Source organism: Gekko japonicus, unplaced genomic scaffold, assembly GCF_001447785.1.
Source record: "Gekko japonicus isolate JY-2015 unplaced genomic scaffold, Gekko_japonicus_V1.1 scaffold126, whole genome shotgun sequence".
Lineage (NCBI taxonomy): Eukaryota > Metazoa > Chordata > Lepidosauria > Squamata > Gekkonidae > Gekko > Gekko japonicus.
In genome coordinates, this window is record NW_015162477.1 from 1,500,383 (window position 1) to 1,521,001 (window position 20,619).

General features: G+C 41.3%; 1 protein-coding gene across 1 annotated transcript in view; it reads left to right on the forward strand.

Annotated features, from left to right (window-relative positions):
• Positions 1–20,619, forward strand: part of CREB5 (cAMP responsive element binding protein 5) — a 261,112-nt gene that overhangs the window by 20,906 nt on the left and 219,587 nt on the right. Inside the window, exons 4-5 of the mRNA XM_015405789.1 lie at positions 3,097–3,190; positions 16,031–16,152. Coding sequence (XP_015261275.1) covers positions 3,097–3,190; positions 16,031–16,152 — 216 coding nt within the window. The remainder of the gene's footprint in view (positions 1–3,096; positions 3,191–16,030; positions 16,153–20,619) is intronic.

The window sequence follows — 20,619 nt, forward strand, 5'->3', positions numbered from 1 at the left end:
TTGCTCAACAGCATTATATATTTAGGGGCAGGGAATGAACAATAAAATAGAAATGTATTCAGTGATAAGTGAAGTGATATGACTTATGTTTGATGCCTGGACTTGGAAAATAGTATGGAGGTACTGGGAGTACTCTCAAGAAATTTAGTGTAGACTGATATCTCTTGTTTTTTCCAGAGGGGGAAAAATTGGATTAACTATAGGGTTGCCAGCTCTGGGTAGGGAAATACCAGGAGATTGGGGGGGGGGGGTTGGGAGCCGGGGGGGGGGCAAGGACCTCAGTAGGGTATAATGTCATAGACTCCACCTTCCAAGGCAGCCATTTTCTCCAGGGGAGCTGATCTCTGTAGAACAGAGATCAATTATAATAGTGGGAGATCTCCAGGTAATTAATGACTATGGCCCCGGTCACACGGGCAGGAAACTGCGGGGGAGAAGCGTGGCTGTTTGCCCTGGGGCAAACTACTGTGCAGTTACTCGATCAGACCTCCCGTGGAGGTCCTGTGGAGGTACCGTGGAGGTTCCATGGCAAGGGAAAGGTGCTGATCACAGGACAAGCCGGCGCGCAATGAAGAAGCGCGCGCTGCGGCAAACTGTTTTTTTTGTGTGTACACGACGAATGCGCATGCTCCGTTGGGTGCATGTGCGCATCCACAGAGACGTGGACAAAAAACCCCACCTTATTTGCAAGGGGACATGGGCGGGCGCCGGATGCCACCGGAAACGCGATCAGACGCCCGCCCTTGCCCCGCAGTTTCCGGAAACTAGTACCTCCGAGGTATTAGTTTTTTGCCACGCAGTTTCAGCTGGAAGCCTCGGTTGTGCCACGGGAGTGCTACACTTCCCAGATGTGCTGGTGAGATCGCGCCCGGAAACTCCGCCTGTTTTCCGTCTCACTTGTGTGGCTTCTGTTCCGTGTGACCGCAGCCTATGGTATACTAATTCTAAAGGGACTTTGTTATATTTATGGCATTACAAACCTTTGAAAATTAGACAATATATGGAACAGCTGATGTTTATTCATTTAAAACATTTATAAGACTGCCTTTCTTCCAAATAACTGGTACTCAAGGTAGGAAAGGCAAATTGTGGGATTAATACAATGAACATGAGATAGGTTTCAAATATATTTGGACATGTAGGTATTTTGGGAGGGTATTATGATTAATATAAGAAGTATTCCCCATTACAAGCTGCCATTTCCATAATTAGTATTGCTTTTAAAATATATCAAGGGTGTAGTAAAAAGCAAAAAAAAGAAGAAGCAAAAGTTAGTTGGCAGTTTAAGAACTGTTTGAATACTGGTAATAAAAATAAGAAATAACACAAACTCTCCAAACGAGAAGAATGGCAAAGGAGAATCTTGTAAAAAGTGTAGAATGGTAAAATGATGCTAGTATAACTCTGAGGAAGGGGGAAGAATTAATCAGAATTTGTTACTTGGTATTGGAAGAGTTGGTAAATTTTAGATTAGACTTAGTAAATTTTAGAATAAGATGAAGTTATGCAAACATGTGGAATAAAAACATTATTTTTTGTTTATAAGAAAATAACAAGGACTGCCTTTTTCTATTTATGGTTCTGGTTGCTTTTTAACTGTAGTATTTTTCAAATTTATAACAATTTTTTTTAAAAAAATCACCCTTTTAGGTTGTCTACTTAGCTGTGTTCTGTCATTTGTACTTCAGACTTGGACAAAAAAAATTCCTCTGAAAATAAGATTATTCACATGGGCAAAATCACATTTTACATTATGAGTTACTTTAGAATTCCCAAGTGCAGTGATGTTTGGTAAATAATTAATGCATGCATGATAAACTAGGCAAAATTGTATGCCAAACCAGGTAATGATAAACCAGCATAATCATATATGTGTGAACTGGTCCTTCTGTTCAGGATGGATCAGATTATATATATGGTATGATACATTCTCTCTTCTCAATCAAGATTCTTATAGCAAACACTATGTATACTTCTATATAGTGACCATTTTTATGAAGGCACAAATATGTTCAAATTGTGGCAGCAGGCAGCTTCAGCAGCTGAAGTGCATAACTATGTGAAGCAACAGGGTAACATAAAAAAAAACTTTTTGCTTAACCCTTGAGTGGATATTTAGTCTGGAGTACGATTCTGAAAATACTCTCGTAAACATGCTCTCAAAGAAAACGCAGATTCTCTTCCATTCAATTACACTTCAACCACCCTGCCTGCGAGTGCTGAATCTGGACCAAATTGGTAATTTTCACCAATTCTTCTGTCCCACTCCAGACCCCCTTCCCCATGTTGTTCCTCAGGGGCCCTTATCACCAGGAGTAGTTTTGTATGGAGATTGGTGAGTTGCTATGGGCAGGGAGGAGGGAGCCAGGAAACTGTTGTTGTGTGAATGTGATCCGGATCCATCCCTGTGAGCAGAAGTGTTGGTAAATTCTTCTGAATCAACCAATCCACTACAATAGATTGCTTGTGAGGACAAGCCCCACAGTGAGAAAAAAATATCCTTAATCCTACAATAAAGAGAATTGAATCAAGTACTGTTGAATTTTACGAGTAGGGAAGAAAACTGCTTTTAGCTAGTCTGACAGATAATTATGTTAATTGTTTTTGAAAAATTTCCCAAAAGGCAACAGCCATAAAACATTTATGCTGTATATGTCAGTTAAAAAGATTTTTTAAAAATCATAGATATTAATAGTATTTTAAAAAATCACAGTCAAGCCTAATTCCCCTCAGGGATATTTTATAAAACATTAAGATTATCTACAGATGATTATAAATAATTCCTGTAAGTTTGTATACCCAGACAATTGTAAATGAAGATAATGTAGATAAGAGCAAAATGAGTATACTGGAAAGGAAGGAGGAGATGCTCTTCCATGTGCTTTTATTATTATCATTATAGAAAATAAGTTCCCTTCAACAATATATGAAGATTCCTTTATACTTGCATATATCATTAGACTCTAGCCTTTCCCACACCCTTTCCATGTCATCTTAATGGCTGGAACAATCTCTTAAAGGAAGAAAAGAATTTGTCCTTTGCCAGAAATATATTTCAGAACTTAATCCTTATTTTCCTTTGTGTTTGCCTGACAGCGTTTTCCGACAGAGGATCATCTGATGATTCACAGGCACAAACATGAAATGACTTTGAAATTTCCTTCACTCAAAACAGATAACATGTTATCAGGTAAGAAGACAAGAGCAGGAAATGCAAATCACTTGCCAGTTTTGATCTCTAGAGGATAAACAAAGCACTTACTAGTGGTCCAATGATGTTCTTACAGTGTGGAAACCACTTGTGCCTTATGCTATGGCCAGGTCAATACTTTCCTCAGTGGGAAGCAAAGGAGAAATAAAAGAAGTAGCCTGTGTTTGATAAGTATTGAAATGAATTTAAGAAGATAAAATAATTTGGATCACCCATCAACAAAGTAGGTATCTGGACTAACATGTATGTTGTTTCTGGAGTTGCCAGCTAGCCTGGAGAAAAATGTCCTGTTTTTAAAATAGAAACTTAATGGGTAGAAATGGGCAGTTGAAACTTTTCATGGCATTGGAGGTATATAACATCGCTTCAAGTCTATTAACCTTTTTTCTCTAGGGCAGTTGGCAACCCTAGGCCCTGTTCATACGAGGCATTTTGTGCCGGGAGGGGGATGGAACGGGGGCGGAGCAAACGGGCGCGATCCCACGGCAACATCTGGGAATCGTTGCCTGCCCGTCCCTGATCTGTCCCTACCACCGAAAACGCGCACTAAAAAAGAACCACCTACTTAGGTGGTTCTTTCCAGTAGAGCGCCTCAAGCTGGGCCGTGAGATCAGCCGGCGCGTCCTTGCGCCGCCGCATCCCAGCCCCCGGCCGTACTGCGCATGCTCGGGCATGCGCAGTTTGGCAGACTCCCCCTCCCATCAGACTCTTCCTCCCCGGCATCTGATCGTGCCGGGGAGCGCCGCGCCGCGGCTCGGGGGATCCGTGGGATCCCACCGCGGCGTCTCAACTTTGGTGCGGCTCAGATTAGCCGCAGTTCAGCCGTCCTTTTCCCTGCCATGTGGCAGGGACCCTAGTTGTGTTTTTATTTGACAAAATGCAACCCTGAAGGTTGCAAACTAAAGAAGAAAACCACCAAAAGCTAAGCAGGATTCTTGAATGTTTCTCTTCATGCAGTTTTTTAGATAAAAATCACTGGATGTGTCCCCACACACACATTTCTGCTTTTTGCCCTGCATTTAAAAAAAAATAAATACAGAATCTTTGCTCTTTTCTGTTTTAATTTCACTCTTTATAACTACATTTTTTCTGAACAGAATGATATTTGTTTCCCTTAACCTCTCTGTATCTAATCACTTGCCCTCCATTGTTGCTATAACAGAGAGAGAACATCTGGTGCTTAAAATATAGGGTAATCGGACCAATAATAAAACTTCAGAGATTTCCCCTACTTCATGTTCCCAAATGTCACAAGAAGGTTTCATCCAGTTAGGGCTTGGAGGTAGAGCATGACAAAGGTCCCAAGTTTAGTCCCTAGCATCTCTAGTTTAAAATGGTACAATTTGGGGAAGATCTTGTTCTGCATGAACTCTTGGAGAGCTGCCGCCGCCAAGACAAGTAGACAGTGCTGAGCTAGATGATTGGACTTGGGATAAAACAGCTGCATATGATAAATTGGGGACAGAGACAGGATGGCTCACATTTACGGTTTGTGTTATAATCCTGGTGGTCCTGCCTTTTCAAGGCTCTTTGGGGATACTAGTTCTTCCATTACAGAGCAAAGGCTTCAAAGTAAGCAACACTTAAAGGATAGGATATTTGTATGACTGCTCCTTTCCCTATAAACTCTAGACCAGGGGTGTCAAACATCTATCAGGCCTGCAATGGAAACTGGCTGTCTTCTTCTTCTTCCAGTTCTGCTGCTGCTGCTGTGTCATCGTAGGTTTGCAGCTTACAGATACACACCAGAACAGCATACTCAAACAGTAGAGACATTTTGATGTAATAATTCAGAGGAAGAGGTGTCAGTTATCAGACACTGTTAAATAAACAAAATATCGCAAGAGTGCTACTGTTTTAAGCCGGTAGCGACAGGTTGGGGGCGGGGGGGCGACGCTTGCCAGATGTTGCCATCTGATCGCGCCGGTTTAATCTGCCCTCAACCCGTCTGTTTTGCGGGGCAAATCCTCCCGTGTGACCGGGGCCTTAGCCATTCATTGCAGATTAGGACACTTTAGGAAACAGTAAGTACGAGTGCCATCCTGAGCAGAGTTATACCCCTCTAAAGCAGTTGACTTATGTAGGTTTAGAAAGGTGTAACCACTAGTTCACAACTGCTCCAGCTTCTCCATTCTCCAGCTATCAACCTTTGCTTGGCTAGGGCTCTGGCTTCCCATCTCCCTGAGTCAGAGCCGCTACAACATCTCAGTTTCTTCTAGATGAACTCCCAGTCCTAATAGTTAGTTTACAATCAGGAGTACCAGCTCCACCAGAACACCATGAGAATGATTGTGAAGGTTCTTCTCTGGTTCAAGAATTCTTTAAGGAGGTGAGTTGGCCTTTGGAGAGTTCGTAGGGATGGAATCTAACTTGCAACGGCACACCAGAGGACATTCTGCATAGCTGCTGACACTTGTTTAAAAGAAGCTAGCAGAGGAAGCAACTTGGAACCAGAGTAATAAGAATCCTTGTAACACTCTCTTTAATTGTTTATATTGTAGATGTTGTGTAATCTGTTAGCCATGTCACTGACTTTTAAAAATCATTAAGAGAATAATTTTGCTGAGATTTTGCTGGGGATAACCGCAGACTGTGCTATATGTTCTGCCCTGCCAGAGGCAAATTGGGACTCCATCCCCTGAACTGTAAGAAAAGATGCTTAACACACAAGTTCCCTTCCCAAGCCACCTGGGTGAGGAAAAGCACAGTGGAGGAGGTACCAATGTAGCCTAGGGGCTTGACTTACTCCCGTTCGTCAGGAACATGGAAGTAACATGATGAAACATGCCTTCACTTCCTGGACCTGCAAGGTTGGAAGGGGGTATGAATGTGCTGTGGCTGAGGTGATAAATTACCTTGAACTGATCCTTACTATGGTTCTAATTGCTTCTCTTGTAGGTTCTTGGCTGTCCCCCCCCCCTGAATTTTTCCTTTTAAAAATAGATTCCAAGTAGGGGGGAGCAGAGGCAAAGTGTCTGTTGGAAGATTAGCTTTAGGGTGCTGATTTGGATTACTCATCCCTTCTTCTAAGACCATGTGCCAAAAAGCCACAGGTGAACACACATCAGAAGGCAGAAATGTAATTGTGAGAAGTATAATGCACTTATCCTATAGGGCACCTGTTTTATACCAATGATGTATGCTTTTTTTTTTTAGCAAGAGTGTTGCTCACTTACAAAGCTGCAGGATGCAGTCTGGTGTGCTGTCAATCACTCATAGCTGGTGGCTTCCGCTTCCTTCCCCCCTGCACTACCACAATGCCAAAAGCTATACCGGCCACAATTAACTACTGAACAAGCCAAAGGACTGTTTCGCAAAAAATGTTGTACACCTTTACAGTGCAACAATTTCAAAGTACCAGTGGAACTTTTAAAAAATCTCAAATATTTTCCTATTTTTACTTTTAATGTGTTACTTTGAAGTATACTAAAAAAACAAAACTTCATGTTGACAAATCTGGCCTGAGTTCTTCCTTTCTTCCTCCTATTCCCAGTCATGTCTGATAAATACTACTTGAGACCTATAGGAGGAGTAGAGTAAGAAAGAAAGGAAGATAAAGGCAATAATGTTAAATTTTGTGTTGCTCAACTCAATATTTATTTTCACTCCTTTATGCAAACAACTTCAGGTGTTGGCTCAATTAAGGGTTCCACAGTTTGCACCAGTTCCAGATCTGGTGGAGATTGTCTGCAGGCATACAGTTTGTATGTACATAAGATCTTTCACAGGTTCTGACAACTTATGTTGGAAACAGGAGTGGGGGCCAGAGGGCACAATTCTACTACCTCCCCCCCCCAGTATAGAAACTGTACCTATGCTCTGTTTGCACTGTAATCCTAAAGAGAGTTATACCCTTCTGAGCTCACTGAAGACAGTGGGCTTATAGAGGGAACTCCACTTATGATGGCACTGTTAGCAGCTAAGCTGTAAGGGTGTGAGAACACTCACTGAGAGGTAGTGGATTATTAGCCTAGTATTAGCCATCCCTGTGACAGTATATTTAGGGAACAAAGCTGGTTTGCCACCTGCCCGATCTAGCTTAACAGTAGGTTAGTCAGCCTGTAATTTAGGATGCATTCATTTTCATAACTCTCATTTTAACAATTAGTTTTTCCTCTGACAGAAACGCTGAAAAGCAGCTGTTTCATCACCCACCTAGCCCCTCAGGAAATCTGAATTCCTTAAAGTTAGACGCTTTATTCTTAGATTTCATAATGAAATATAGAAATGATATATGAGAGGGAGAGGCTTTCTCTTTTAGACATACTTTCCTTTTAGACATTCATCTCATCTCCCTCTTCCCTCTCCCCTCTCCCCTCCATTTTTGGCAAAGTTATTTCATGTCATCTGCATCTGCAAAGAATTGCAGAGGCAGTTGCCCCTTAGCAAATCCAGGTGCAAAATTCTTAAACTCCAGCAGTTAAATTCCCTCCCCATCTTTCTCCATAATTCAGAAATATTATTACCAAGGAGTGTTTTTTTCAGTAATACTTGTTGAGTGAAGATCAGCTGCTTTCCAAGAACTCCATGAACAGCAAATTCAGAAAACCTGTGTCTTTGCGTAATCATGGTAAACAGAAACATGTTTCCACAAGAATGTGTGACTCTTTCCATATCACAAAGTCATGTCCTCTCTGTCACAATGTATACAAATACTCTGATCATGTGTTTCACCACCTCTCTCTCCAGTGGATGCTGAGAATGTAGAAAGGGGTTATAGAGATTTGCAATGTGGTACAGTAAGTCAGTGTGTGCAGGAAGTAAGTGGCATGTAACTTGTCCATTTTTTTTGTTTCTTTGTTTATTTGAAAACAGCAAGGCTGCAAATTAAATCACAAAGATGGCAAGAGAGGAGTATACTTGTATCTTTTCTCTTGTGGTACAAAAAGCAGCTGGAGTGATTTGTGCGGGAATGGCTGGATGAGTGGAAAAGGTTAACAAAGTCTAATTTCTTCCACAAGATGATTTTCCAATTAACTCTATGGCTGCCATGATTGCACTTTAGTGGAAACAAAGAATGAGACACATCCCTTGTCAAGAACAACCTACCCATGACTCACCACCTGAGTGTCACACTGTACATGACTTTAGTGCCATGTGGACTGTGGCTCTTAGGCAGTGGGCATTTGCTGAAAGCATTATCACCAGAAACAGCTATCATTGGGGGGCATTTTATGGCTGCAGACCCATTGTGACAATAAATGTAACATGTGATCTGTCTTCAAATATTCTAGGGAACAGGGAATGTACTAGTGCAGAGATGAGTGAAGTCAGTTTATACCATAAATTGTTATCTAATCCTGTGTGAATGGTGACAAGAGTGTCTTTTTGATCTGAGTACATGCACTGGCAAACCACTGCCGGTTTATCCATTTGTAATTAGGGAAACATATCAAGGAGGCAGGCTGCATATTATATTGCAGATGCCCAAAATTGTCCTCAGAGTTGCCTAGAGACAAAGCAGCTCTTTGCTTAATTATTACATTTAGGACAATGGATAGAGGACTGTGGCTCAGTAGCAGAGAATCAGTCTTGCATGCAGAAAGTCCCAGGTTCAACCCTTGGCAAGTCTAGTTGAAAAGATCAGGCAATTGGGAATGTGAAGGAACCAAGCCGGAGTCAATAGGTAGTACTCAAGATAAGGTAACTTCAATTGTGATGCTACTCAGCAACTTATTTTCAGGGTCAGCAAGACTCAGCAATGTTAACACGTGAACTGAGAGAAAGGCAAAGTGGTCTTTAACCCCTTTCCCATACTAGGAATAATACCAGAGGCTTTGGCAGTGCCTTTCCTTTAGGAATCTCACCTGCTCCCTATTATTTCCCTGTGTCTTGGCTTGTGCCGGGAAGGAGCAGTTGATTTGCAGAAGAAAGAGGGAGCTCTGCCAAAACCTTTCTTGCTGTTCATGCTGTGGAGAGGGTGCTGAAGAGCCTTGCTTCAGTTTGGGAGGTGGCTGAGGGTATAATAGCAGCCTGCGTGTGTTAGTGTTAGGGCTTTAAGGGATTTAACGCCTGGCATCAGGGGCCAGATCTGGGAACCAGATGAGACCCCTCCCCCCCGCACCCTGCCTATCTAGTAAATACTAACTAAATAGATTAGGAACATCATTTCATAAGTTTCTTTGCCAATACAAATTTATAAGAGGATGCCTCCCATCCACATGGGAGCCATTACAGGGCAGAGAAGGCCTGTCGCAGGGAAGTTATTTTCTTTTTGGTGGTATTTCTATGACAACCATAACATGTAGCTCATCCTTGAGTTCCTTAGCTTTTTGAAACCCATTTAAGTCATGCCTTTTCTGTAGATTATCCTGCTAGGGAGCTACATGGCAAGAATACGGCACCTTGAGCTTTCTGGTGTACCAGTGGATGAGTTTTCAGACAGTGCAGTTTTGTACTGGCTTAACCTGAAGAATGGAAACTTTCCCCTCTTTCTGGTTGAACAGTCTTCTGCACCCACAGCTGTATAAACTATATTTCGGTGCAGATGTATAGTTGCACGCACTATCCCCAATGCAACTCTGGTGGAAACAAGGCCTCATTTCTCTAAAATCATAGCTGTAAACAATAGGTAACCATAAAGTTCATTTGAGTTTGGTTTGGGTCAAGTTTATGTTTTGGATTAACTGCACGGTCCTGCCATATGTGAAATTAGTCCCTCCTCATTCTCAGCAACCCTTGCATCTCTGGTGTCTTTAGCTTCATGTGTTCTGGGGCACCACAGAAAAAACCCCAGCTGCCCGGGACACAGATTGTCTAATACACTTGAGTAATGATGTGACAAGTTAGTGGAAATAAAAACTTTGTCAAAATAAAAAAGGGAAAGGAAAGTGAGAGAGATTTGAACCCCTCTGCGGTATGATAGGCAGCCTTTGTTTCAGCACTCTCATTCCTCTGATTTTGTTATCATTGCATGGAAGTAAAACATGGCTGATATATAACTTCAGTGGAGCTCTCCAGCTGAACAAGCCAAATTCCTGTTATTAAATGTACAGCAGACTAAACAGTTTTGTTAAATATCAGGCATCGAATTACACCCGTTGGATCTCAGCTTGTCACATATCTGCACTGCAGATTAATCACATTTGCTATGGTTCCATTTGAAAGGCTTTGCATTTTTTAAAGTAAGAATTCTATTTTTTATAGCTATTCTCTGGCGTCCTTTGCCAATATCATGCTTAATTGGGAGGGGGGGTTGTGGCCTGACAAATAATATTTTAAAACCCATCTTTTGTTTTAACAATTCCCAGTGCTTAGTGGAAATAATACAGTACATTTCCTCCATGCTATGCTTTCCAAAGCTACCGTTAAGGCAGTCTGCTTAGTTTGAAGTTCTTTTTCGGGAGCAAAACTTTTGCAAGTCAAAGTCCTAGTTTGTTCATTTGACCTATTCTATCATACTGTTGGCCAGGTGAGCCTGTGAAAAGCTCTGTGAACATTCCCCCACTGTATACTAGCTAGGGTTGTCAACCTCCGGGTGGGCTCTGTCTTAGAATGATGACTGAGCTCCAGACTACAGGGATCGGTTTCCCTGGAGAAAATGGCAGCTTTGGAGAGCATCACATTCCTTCCCCAAATTCTGTCTTCCTCTGGCTGCACCCTTAAGCCTTCAGGAATTTCTCAACCTGCCTGCAGTGTTAGCAGAGCCAGTGGGGGTTGGTTTCTTTGAGCCAGAAGTGGCACATGTCAGGTACATGTCAGGAGCTAGTAGTATTAAAGTTGTGAGTGAGTCTACATTTGACTAGCACATAAATTAGTTTTTTTAGATTATTTCCATAACCTTGTAAAATCTCAGAATGGATTCTTTTAAACTGTATCTAAACTATCTAAACTATATTTTAAGAATAATTTAAACATTCCCTGACCTGGATAGCCCAGGCATGCCCGATCTCATAAGATCTTGGAAGCTAAGCAGGGTCAACTCTGGCAAGTACTTGGATGGGAGACCTCCTTGGAATACCAGCAGTCAGGAGGTGGGGGCAGGCTTTATTCAGCCACCTCTCTGAATATCCTCCAGGCCTCCAATAGAGGTCAGTCACCAGAGGTCACCATGACTTCCAGGTGCACACATACTCTATCACACACATGCACATATTCAAAAATAAAAAAAAATCCCCCAAGAATAATTTAAACATTATAAGAAAAAACAGAATCAAATCGAATTTCATTTCAGAAAATGTCCACTATATTTGTAGACCTGACCTCTGGAGAAAAGCATAATAAGGGTGTACAAAACCCCACCCCATTTTTCTGGCTCCATTATAGCCTATGTGGACCATTATAGTCAATGGCCCCATAGAATATAATATAAAAACCTTTATTGGCATATAAAATCAGTAAGAACTTCATCAAGCTAAAATTACATCTATAAATCTTAGAACACACCAATATTAAAAATAGTTTCTTGCTATCAAAATTTTAGACAAAAATTCAGCATCTGTACAGTCACTTCTGGTATGTTATCAGCAAGGAGAAACCTGATTGCATTATCAGAATTGATCCTACTCAGTAAGGGCTTAATCAAAAATAGTCAGAGATGTGAATGGAAGGGGCAGCGTAGCAGAATATAATCTAAGGTATCGGGTTCTTTAAGTGAGCATTTGCAGATTCTGTCGCATTTATCTACGTGAGACCCAGGATGAGGAGAAAACATTGGATCTGGTCAGCATAAAGGCTCTGTGTTGCAGCAAAATCACCAGATTAGAGAAGTATTGGACCATACTATTTGGTGCATATCTGAGGCCAAGGGAATGGGGGGAACAAGTACCCCCGACACCAGCCTGGATTGTTTGGCCTTTGATGTCCCAAATTCTTTTACGAATCATCCGGTATATAAAGGTCTCATCTTGATTTTCCAAGATGTCCAGGTCAATGCCAATTGAGCGTATTTTAGAAGTTATATCCTTTGACAACTTGGATACATATGGATCCATAGTCAGGAGTGCAATAAGGGTATTCTGAGGGGCACTAAAATGGATGTGAAGCCAATATTTAATAGTGGTGATCCATGCCCGCGAGTCTAACAGGTGGAGACCCAGCTCAGCGCAGAGAGAATAATAGGTAACAGAGTCAGGTAGTCCAAGAATGCGTCACAAGAAGATTACATAAATTCGGTCAGTCTCTTTATTAAAACTCTGAATCCACACAGGGATTCCATATAGTAAGTGAGAGACTACTGTGGCCTGGAAAATTCGAAGGGCGGCCGGGACGAACTGGTTTCCTTGTCGGTAATGAAACTGAGTGACAGTCGAAATCCTGTTTTTAACTAATAAAAGCAATTAGTCCCGATGGGAAGACCATTTTAAATTATAATGAAACAAAACACCCAAATACTTAAAGGATCTAACTTGCTCAATTTCTCTCCCATCAATTTTCCACAGGGTACGTTTCCACACCCTGGAGAAAACTAGGATTTTTTTTTTTCATAATTAAGATTTCCAGAGTATAAGCTTTCAAGATATTTGACAAAGGGAGTTTTGACCCTAGAAATCTGTAAGACCAACAAAGTTTTATTCAAGGTATAAGCTTTCTGAAGAAGTGTGTGTGCACAAGAAATCTTGTACTTTGAATAAAACTTTGTTGGTTAGAGATGCCACTGGATTCAAACTTTGTTCTGCTACTTCAGACCAGCATGGCTATCCACCTGACCCCAGAAATCTTGTTGGTCGTTAAGGTGCTACTGGATCTCAGATCTTGCTCTAGCATCGGAAGAAGGGCCTGTGCAATTCCATTTGCACAAAGGAGTTCTGCCATCTACTTCTTTCTGCTACAGCCTCTTGTGTCCCCAGATCAACACTCCAAATGCCTGGTACCCTTCAGAATGACTTGGGAGGGGGGAGGGGGACAGCAGCAGAGGAGGAGTCAGTAGAATTCAGAGGATTTCTTATTGCAGTGCCTCTCACACATTAGGTTCTCTGGGTCCCAACCACTGAGGTTATGTTCTTATCTGGAAACCTGTTGCTTAGTTTGCGGCTGTAGAACTGATTAATGAGCTAATCATCAGTTAAGTGGGAAACAATGGGCAGCTCAGACTTCAAATTATTCAGAATTTACTGAATAATTCTATATATGCCAGAGTCTGAACTTTATAATTCCAGACCCTTGTTGCAATAATGCCAGATTTTTACAATTCCACTGGCTCCTATAGAAAGCATACAAGGCTGCCTGGGAAATGAAAAGTGAGACATTCCCCTTACAACCTGGCATCAAATGTGAGGAGGGACTTGAGTGCCCCAATTGGTGTTGCCATAATTTTGCCATGGGAACAAGAGCTGGGGTAAGAGCAAAGCCTGCGACTGACGTCTGTCTGCATTGATGAGATCCTGAAGCAGGCTCAGGCAACAGAAAGCACTTTCACATTGGCCTTTCCCATCTAAAGGGCAGGCACAGCTGCTTTGCAACCCCCTTGTTGTTGCCTAGCCATTTGCTGCTGATTAATGCTCTGCATGCTGGAACTGTTCTCCCCGTGTCCCTTTGTGGGCATCTCTGTCGATGCTTGATTTCTAGTCTACCTGTTAGTGTGTATATTTACTTAATATTTCAGAACAGGATTTAGGATTAGTAGGTGCATAGAGTAAGCAAATTGTAGATTAATAGGTCATTTTTATATTTCATTGAGGGTCCTTAGCCATAAGGATAAGGTCAGTGCTCATACATTTGAAGCTGGCGCAGCAACTGGGAAAGGGTCGGGGGGCTGTGGGGTACCTTATAAAAAGCACTTTGCCTTAGGGGTTTGCATTTCAAACAAGTTTGTTTTCATTTCGTTTCAGTATTTCAGAAAGGGCTTGATTACTATTTTCCTGCAATCTGGGGAGTATTTATACCCTTTTGGGAATTTATTTCAAATAACGGGTTCAGGAACAGCAGGTGTCAGTAGACCTGGCCTCCATGTGGAGAAGGCGAGGTTTGCTGCCAGGGGTTTCAGTGGATGGTCGGTCTGGCACCTTGACTCAGATGCCAGGTGTGCCCTGAAACCAAAAAAAAACCCCTGGAAAACATCCCAAAAATTTTAGGAATACCTTTTGCTGTTTTGGATATCCCTGCAACTAAATGATACAGCAAATTTGGGGTATACCGTTGTCTCAAAACTAACCAGATGCACACCCCTAGTCTTCCTTATAAATTTTTAGTGGGAAATGGCCATTTCTTCTTTTTTACTTTAAAAGAATTCCAAATTTCTAAACCCTCAATTTTTTGAATCTGAAGAAGCAGAACTGTGAATCTGAATTTCAAATCCAAATTTTGTGCTGGAACATGTTTCTATAAAACATCAGTACTCAGCTCAAATTTAAATCTTTTTAAGTCTGCTTGGACATAATATGCACAACTTGAAGAGCAGATGGGCTTCATCCCACTTTGCTTTGCTTTGCTTTGATTGCGCAAGCTCAACACAGAGACATGGGGGAACCCTATTGACCAGAATAGAGCGAAGTAGCTTTCTCCCCAAGCATATTCCACTCCAAATGGCATATCTTAGTGCTCTTCTTAGCTTGGTTCCCTTGGAAATCTTGACTTTGTGCTCAGGAAATTGCCTGAAGGTCACTGATGTAATATTAATTTCAGAAGCTAATCAGGATTGGACCTGATCAGTGTTTCAAGTGTGAGGCCATCTAGAAACCCATATATGTTGGTACAAGTTTCTTGGAGAGCAAACAAGAAACTTACTGTCCAACTAGGTGCATGTAAACTCTGTATTCCATTATGTTTTTACTTCATTTATACCCTGTCTTTCTCCCTAATGGGAGGATATATTTACTTAATATTTATAATGTAATAATAATAATAATGGGAACCAAATGTGGCTTACATTATTCTCCTGTCTTCAATTTTAGTTTTAAAAATATGGTTCATGCTTAGATTAAATGTAGGATTTCAAAATTGCGCATACGTGTGGTCAAGCCAGATTAGTCAATATAACATGTATGAATGTCTGGCGCCCTGACCTGGATGGTCCAGGCTTGCCCAGTTTCATCAGATCTCAGGAGCTAAGCAGGGTCAGCCTTGGTTAGTACTTGGATTATAGGAGAGCACACGGGTTGCTGTGCAGAGTCAGGTAATGGCAAACGACTTCTGAATGTCCCTTGACTTGAAACCCCCAAGGGGTCACCGTAAGTCAGCTGTGACTCAACGGCACTTTACAGATGCACACCTATGAATGCCTGGCACTGCTGGGGTGAGTAACTGGGGAGATAAAGCACTTTCCCTGCTTCTCATGAAGCAGAGACCATTAAGTCATCCTAACTAGCACTCTGTCAGTTTCATTTGAACTAGTTTTGTCAGTTAGAGACATTAACAGTGTTTTTAAGTGAGGGTGCAGAAAAGGGAGAAATGATGATCAGTGATCAGTACAGAAAAAAAATATTATTACTTTCACAGTAAAAAAGTATCACTACTTTCCCAGAGGCCTTATAATTGCCTTGGGCACCTGGACTATATATACAATTTAAAAAATAAAGACATGATTTAGACTGAATGTCTAAATAAGCCATTACAGTGACCGTAGCCACTTCACATTTTGAGTCACTGTTTCCTTTGGGTTTTCGGGTTTTCTGTGTAAGGCAGAAAGGGGTGGGGGTGGGGAGACATAAAATATAAGAGAAATTTCTGAATAGTTCAGTTTATCTTTTTTAAAAAAAATCACAAACATATATAGGAATCATATTCAATAAATAATACATTGTACTTAATAATCTAATCATGACTTCCCTGCATTGATATTATGTCTTTTTATAATATGTTACATTGTAATATATTCTGTGACAATGCCTCATTCTTAACTGCCAAATATCCACTGCAGTTCCTTTTGATATTTCTCCTCAGACCAAACTCCGACACCAACCCGGTTCCTGAAGAACTGTGAGGAAGTGGGCCTCTTCAACGATATAGACTGCTCCTTAGAGCATGAGTTTAGAAAGGCACAAGAAGAAGAGACCAATAAAAGGGTATGCCCCTTTGTAGCCTGGAAACCCTTATTATCTCTTATGTGCTGTGAGAATGTTGTGTGAAAGCTGAAAGAGCTCTTATTACCTGAATGAGGGGGGGAAACTTTTAGATTGGAAACTAGGTGGCACTATAGATTGTGACATGTTTTCAGACATTCATAAACTGATATAATTGAGCATGTATCCAGGTTTAAAGCTAATGAAAAACCATTAGTCAGCTTTTATAACAGTGAACAGGATAAGATTACCAGTTCCACACTTACACAAACCACCTTGCAACTGTATCTCTCTTGAGAGCAGAAAACATGTATACATTTCTGACCTATGGGACTTGCAAGAATTTATCTGTGGTAAGTGGGAAAAGAACTGGTGGGCAGAAAGACCTTGATTCCTGCATTTCTAACATTTTTTGCAAAAAATATGGTCAAAATAAGTTGCTGGTATCAGTTTAACTTAAATGGAGAAAGTTCCCATTTATAAGAAATAGCGCAGTTGCCACTGATGTTTGAAAAGGGGGGTTGTATGTTTTAAACTGCTATTTTTGTGGTTCTAATTTTCTGCTGTTGTCTGTGGTTGTAGCAGTAGCACCTGAAGGGTTCTCTCCTGATATTCTGTGTGGATATAGTGTTTCTGTGGATGTATGTGAATTGGACTAAGCAGAAGAAGGGTCACTGAGTTCTTCTAAGCATCCACCACAATGATGTTGAAAGCCAATTAAAGTTAGGATTTTAGTTTTTCCTTCTTCCTTTCACTTTGCAAATTCAGGCTACAATCCAGTCAAGTGTTTTGACATATAGGTTTGAATTGCTGCTATTATATATGAGACAGCTTCTGAAGCTACACTGAATTTTAAGATCCGTTTGTTTTGTGGCGAGGGGCACTGCTGTGGAATCTAAAAAAGAAACTGAGAACCTTTTTGAAGTGTGGCACTCTGGACTCAGGAATGTTGTCATATATAGTATTTAGCATAAGGAAAACACAGAATTATACTTTTTACCCAAGGAAGGTCTGAGAGACATAGACAGATTGAGGCAAGACTGATGAAGTATTCATATAAACCTCTACCCTTCCAAAAAAAAAAAAACCCCAGTTCTGAGTGATGCTGCAAAGTCTGACTTATGAAAACAGGAGTGCTTGTTTTATGTTTGATGCACAGGAGGGTCTTCACGCACAGCAGCAAAGCTGGAAGTTTCATGCTAGATAAAATTTCCTACCCAAAATAACACTTTCACGTCGGTAGCGCTGTGACTCCTCTGAGTGCAGTTGGTCGCTGTGGTGAATGCTGATGCGCCTGTTACATGCAACAGTAAACTTTGATTGGCAGTGGCTTCACCCTTGGTGTAGATCTGGTAAAACAGTGCCTAGGTCATTCATCAAAGGACAAACTATCCATAGTTGTTTATGTAGTCTGTGTGAAATTTTGTCTCCTTTGAAGTGTCCCCCCCCTTCATTCTCCTAGAAGGACAACACACCTTTTGACAGGCAAATTGTTGCAATTAGCAAGTCAAATCCAACATTGTGTGGGTGAGGGAACTGCAGTGCAGTCCTAAACAGAGGCTTACACCCTTCTAAGCCCCTTGACTTCAATGGACGTGGAAGGGTATAGCTCACCTTAGGACTGTCCTGGGGTTTTTTTGCTTTTTTTTTTTAAAGACCTTTATCAATTATACAGTGCAATCCTATGCAGGCTTACTCCAGTCTAAGGTAAGTAAATGGGTTTAGACTAGAGAAACTCTGTGCAGGATTGCACTGATCGAGCTCTAACAGAATAATGACATTTTGCACAATAACATGTGGCTTCCTGCCACAAGGATATGACCATTTGAATTTCAGCAGGGGGCAATAACAGGAGAGAGGAGAGGAAAGAGGAGAGGAAAGGGTAGGCATGGGTGACAGAGAGAGGGAGAAATGGTAGAGGCAGTTCATGCTAGCAGCCAGTACTCATAGAGGGAAAATAGGTCACACAGCTATTAAATTGATACACTTGGAAAGAACAGTTCTGGAGTCTCCATCCTGGGTTCTAGTACCTAGTCCACATATGCTACTGAGGAAAATGAAAATGGCAGTGAATGACATTGAGTAACAGGATATGGGAGAATGTGAACTTCCTGACGTCCAAGTCAGGGAGTCATCTCTCTGTGACAGTAGCCTGTAATTGGCGGCTCTGCCTTGGACAGAGACTGTCACTCAGGCTCGGCAATCCAAAGCAGCAAGGTAGACAGTGTCGGCAGATCAGGTTTTCATCAAAGCCGCAAGCAGCAGGTTTTAGGTTTACATTGGTCGTGAGCATAAAGTATCCGAAGCATTTGCCATAGGTTATATTTGCAACCACATGACCTTTCCTGTGGCCGGAGAAGAATTGCTGGGGAATTGGCTGTGTAGCAATGAATGCAAGTCTGCAAGAACAAAGTCAAAGCTGGGACTATCTATATCCCTTCTCTACCAAATAACTGGAGCAACGGTATTAAAAGATCTGCATAGTAAAGCCTCTCCTGTATTCTGTGCATGACTGAAAAAAGGGCAAGCGGCATCCAACTTGGGACAGTATAAGGTGCTCCGTTTGAAGTAGGTATATCTTTACTATGACGGGAGGTGTGAGCTCAGAGTGTCTTTTGAAATCTCTTGCACAGTACTTCGCCAGTGGTATCAAATGTAACATGGTTTCAAGATCCTAGTTATAATAATATTGAACAGCACAATCTGCAATGCCAGTGCACACAATGCAACTGCCATTATCTTGGCTAGACTCTCTCTAGGGGCTGATTGCATAGCGATCGAAGAATCATTGTGGCATTTGTCTTGTGTTTTGGGGTGGGTAGGATAGATATGAAGAAGGGGAAGAGCATGCTGTATAAATGTCCTGTCTGCTATGCCACCAGTTTTTGAAGCTGTTTTTCAGGGTTTCTAAGAGGCTGAGGCGAGAGGGGAAAGGCCAAATCTTTGTACATTTGGTCCACTGAACCAGTATCTTTAAAATTCTGAACTGTTTAATGTCCAATAACTTTCTAAGTTGTCCATGAACCCATGCAAAAGGAAATTTCTTAGTCACATACAGTGTTCTCACGTTGTAGCTGGGTGACAAACTAAAGCAATGAATCCACACCACTAAGGTCAGTGTTGTGCTGGGTTGCTCTACCAATCTTTGGTGCATTACTGTAACCAGTGATCCTGTTTACCCATAAATGGCTTATTTAGTGCTCACAGGCTGAATGCAGAGTGTTGGGAAAAAATATCCTAAGAGATATCAGCATTTGTGCATATGGACTTTGCTACCTGATGCTAGTTTGCAGGCTCTTTTCTGGACTACCAGAGATTGGCACATTTCTATATTTATTTATTTAGGAGATTTTAATGCTGCTTCTCCAGAAACCTGCTTATGGGTGTTCCTGAGATTTGGATAAATCCCTTTCTGGAAGCACCCTTGTCAAAAAGCCTCAAAGCGAGTAAGTCAAGATGCACACAGAATTCCATTCTTATCTTTCAACTTCCAGAAGATTGTGAATCAGGCTGCCAAAAGTGACAAGGTTATGCACTGGAGATGGTGCTTTTCTCCTATGGTTTTAAACATGATTCACTGCTAAGAAATCAGGAAACAAAAGTTCTCATTATATGGCTTTGGTGGACTGACAGTGCAATCCTAGATGGAGCTTCCACCTTCTTCTAAGTAAGTCCACTGACTTCAAATGGGCTTATGAAGGTATAACTCAGTGTAAACACTTTTTAGCGCCTTACTGCTAGAGAGAGATTGATACAGGAGATAGGTTTTGGTATGAGGAAATAGGGTAGTGGTGCTGGAATAATGCGATTTGTGAAAGGATTTTTGAAAAAAAATTAATATTTACAGTCTTTGGCTAAATGACATGCAAAAAATATAAGTTGACAGTTATTTTAAGCATTTAAGAGAAAGGTTCACTTGAATCTTCCTGCTTGTCAACACTTTCTTTTCACCGGATTAAACTTCTTCCTTGCTAATACCATGACTGTAATTGCAAAGAGTTGGACTCTACTGTGCGACTGAACAACAACAACAACAAGAACAACAAACTTCAATTCATTCCATACCATATTATGAATACATTTGGAATAGGGCCTTATAGATCTATGAGCCTCTGATGACTAAGGAGGGGATACTAACTACAAAAAGTTTATATAGAAGTTTATAAAGACAAAAATTCAGCAAAGAAAGAGAAAGGTCTGAGTGGCTGGTGCCGTGGTACAAATCCAAAGACAATCAGAAGTGTACATGTGAGAAATAAAAAGGGTTTATGAGGTTAGAATACCAATGCTTTCCCAAATGCCTCTTTATATTCAACAGGTGTTGTGCAACACTGCAAGCACGGTAATGTGTGGCTCATATTTATTTCTGTATGATTCGTGCAGACGTTTCCAGTAGTACGTCCTTGCAGCTCGTCACTGCATGACCTCTAGAGTTGGTACAACATAGTGGCAAAGAAACTGAGCTATGAA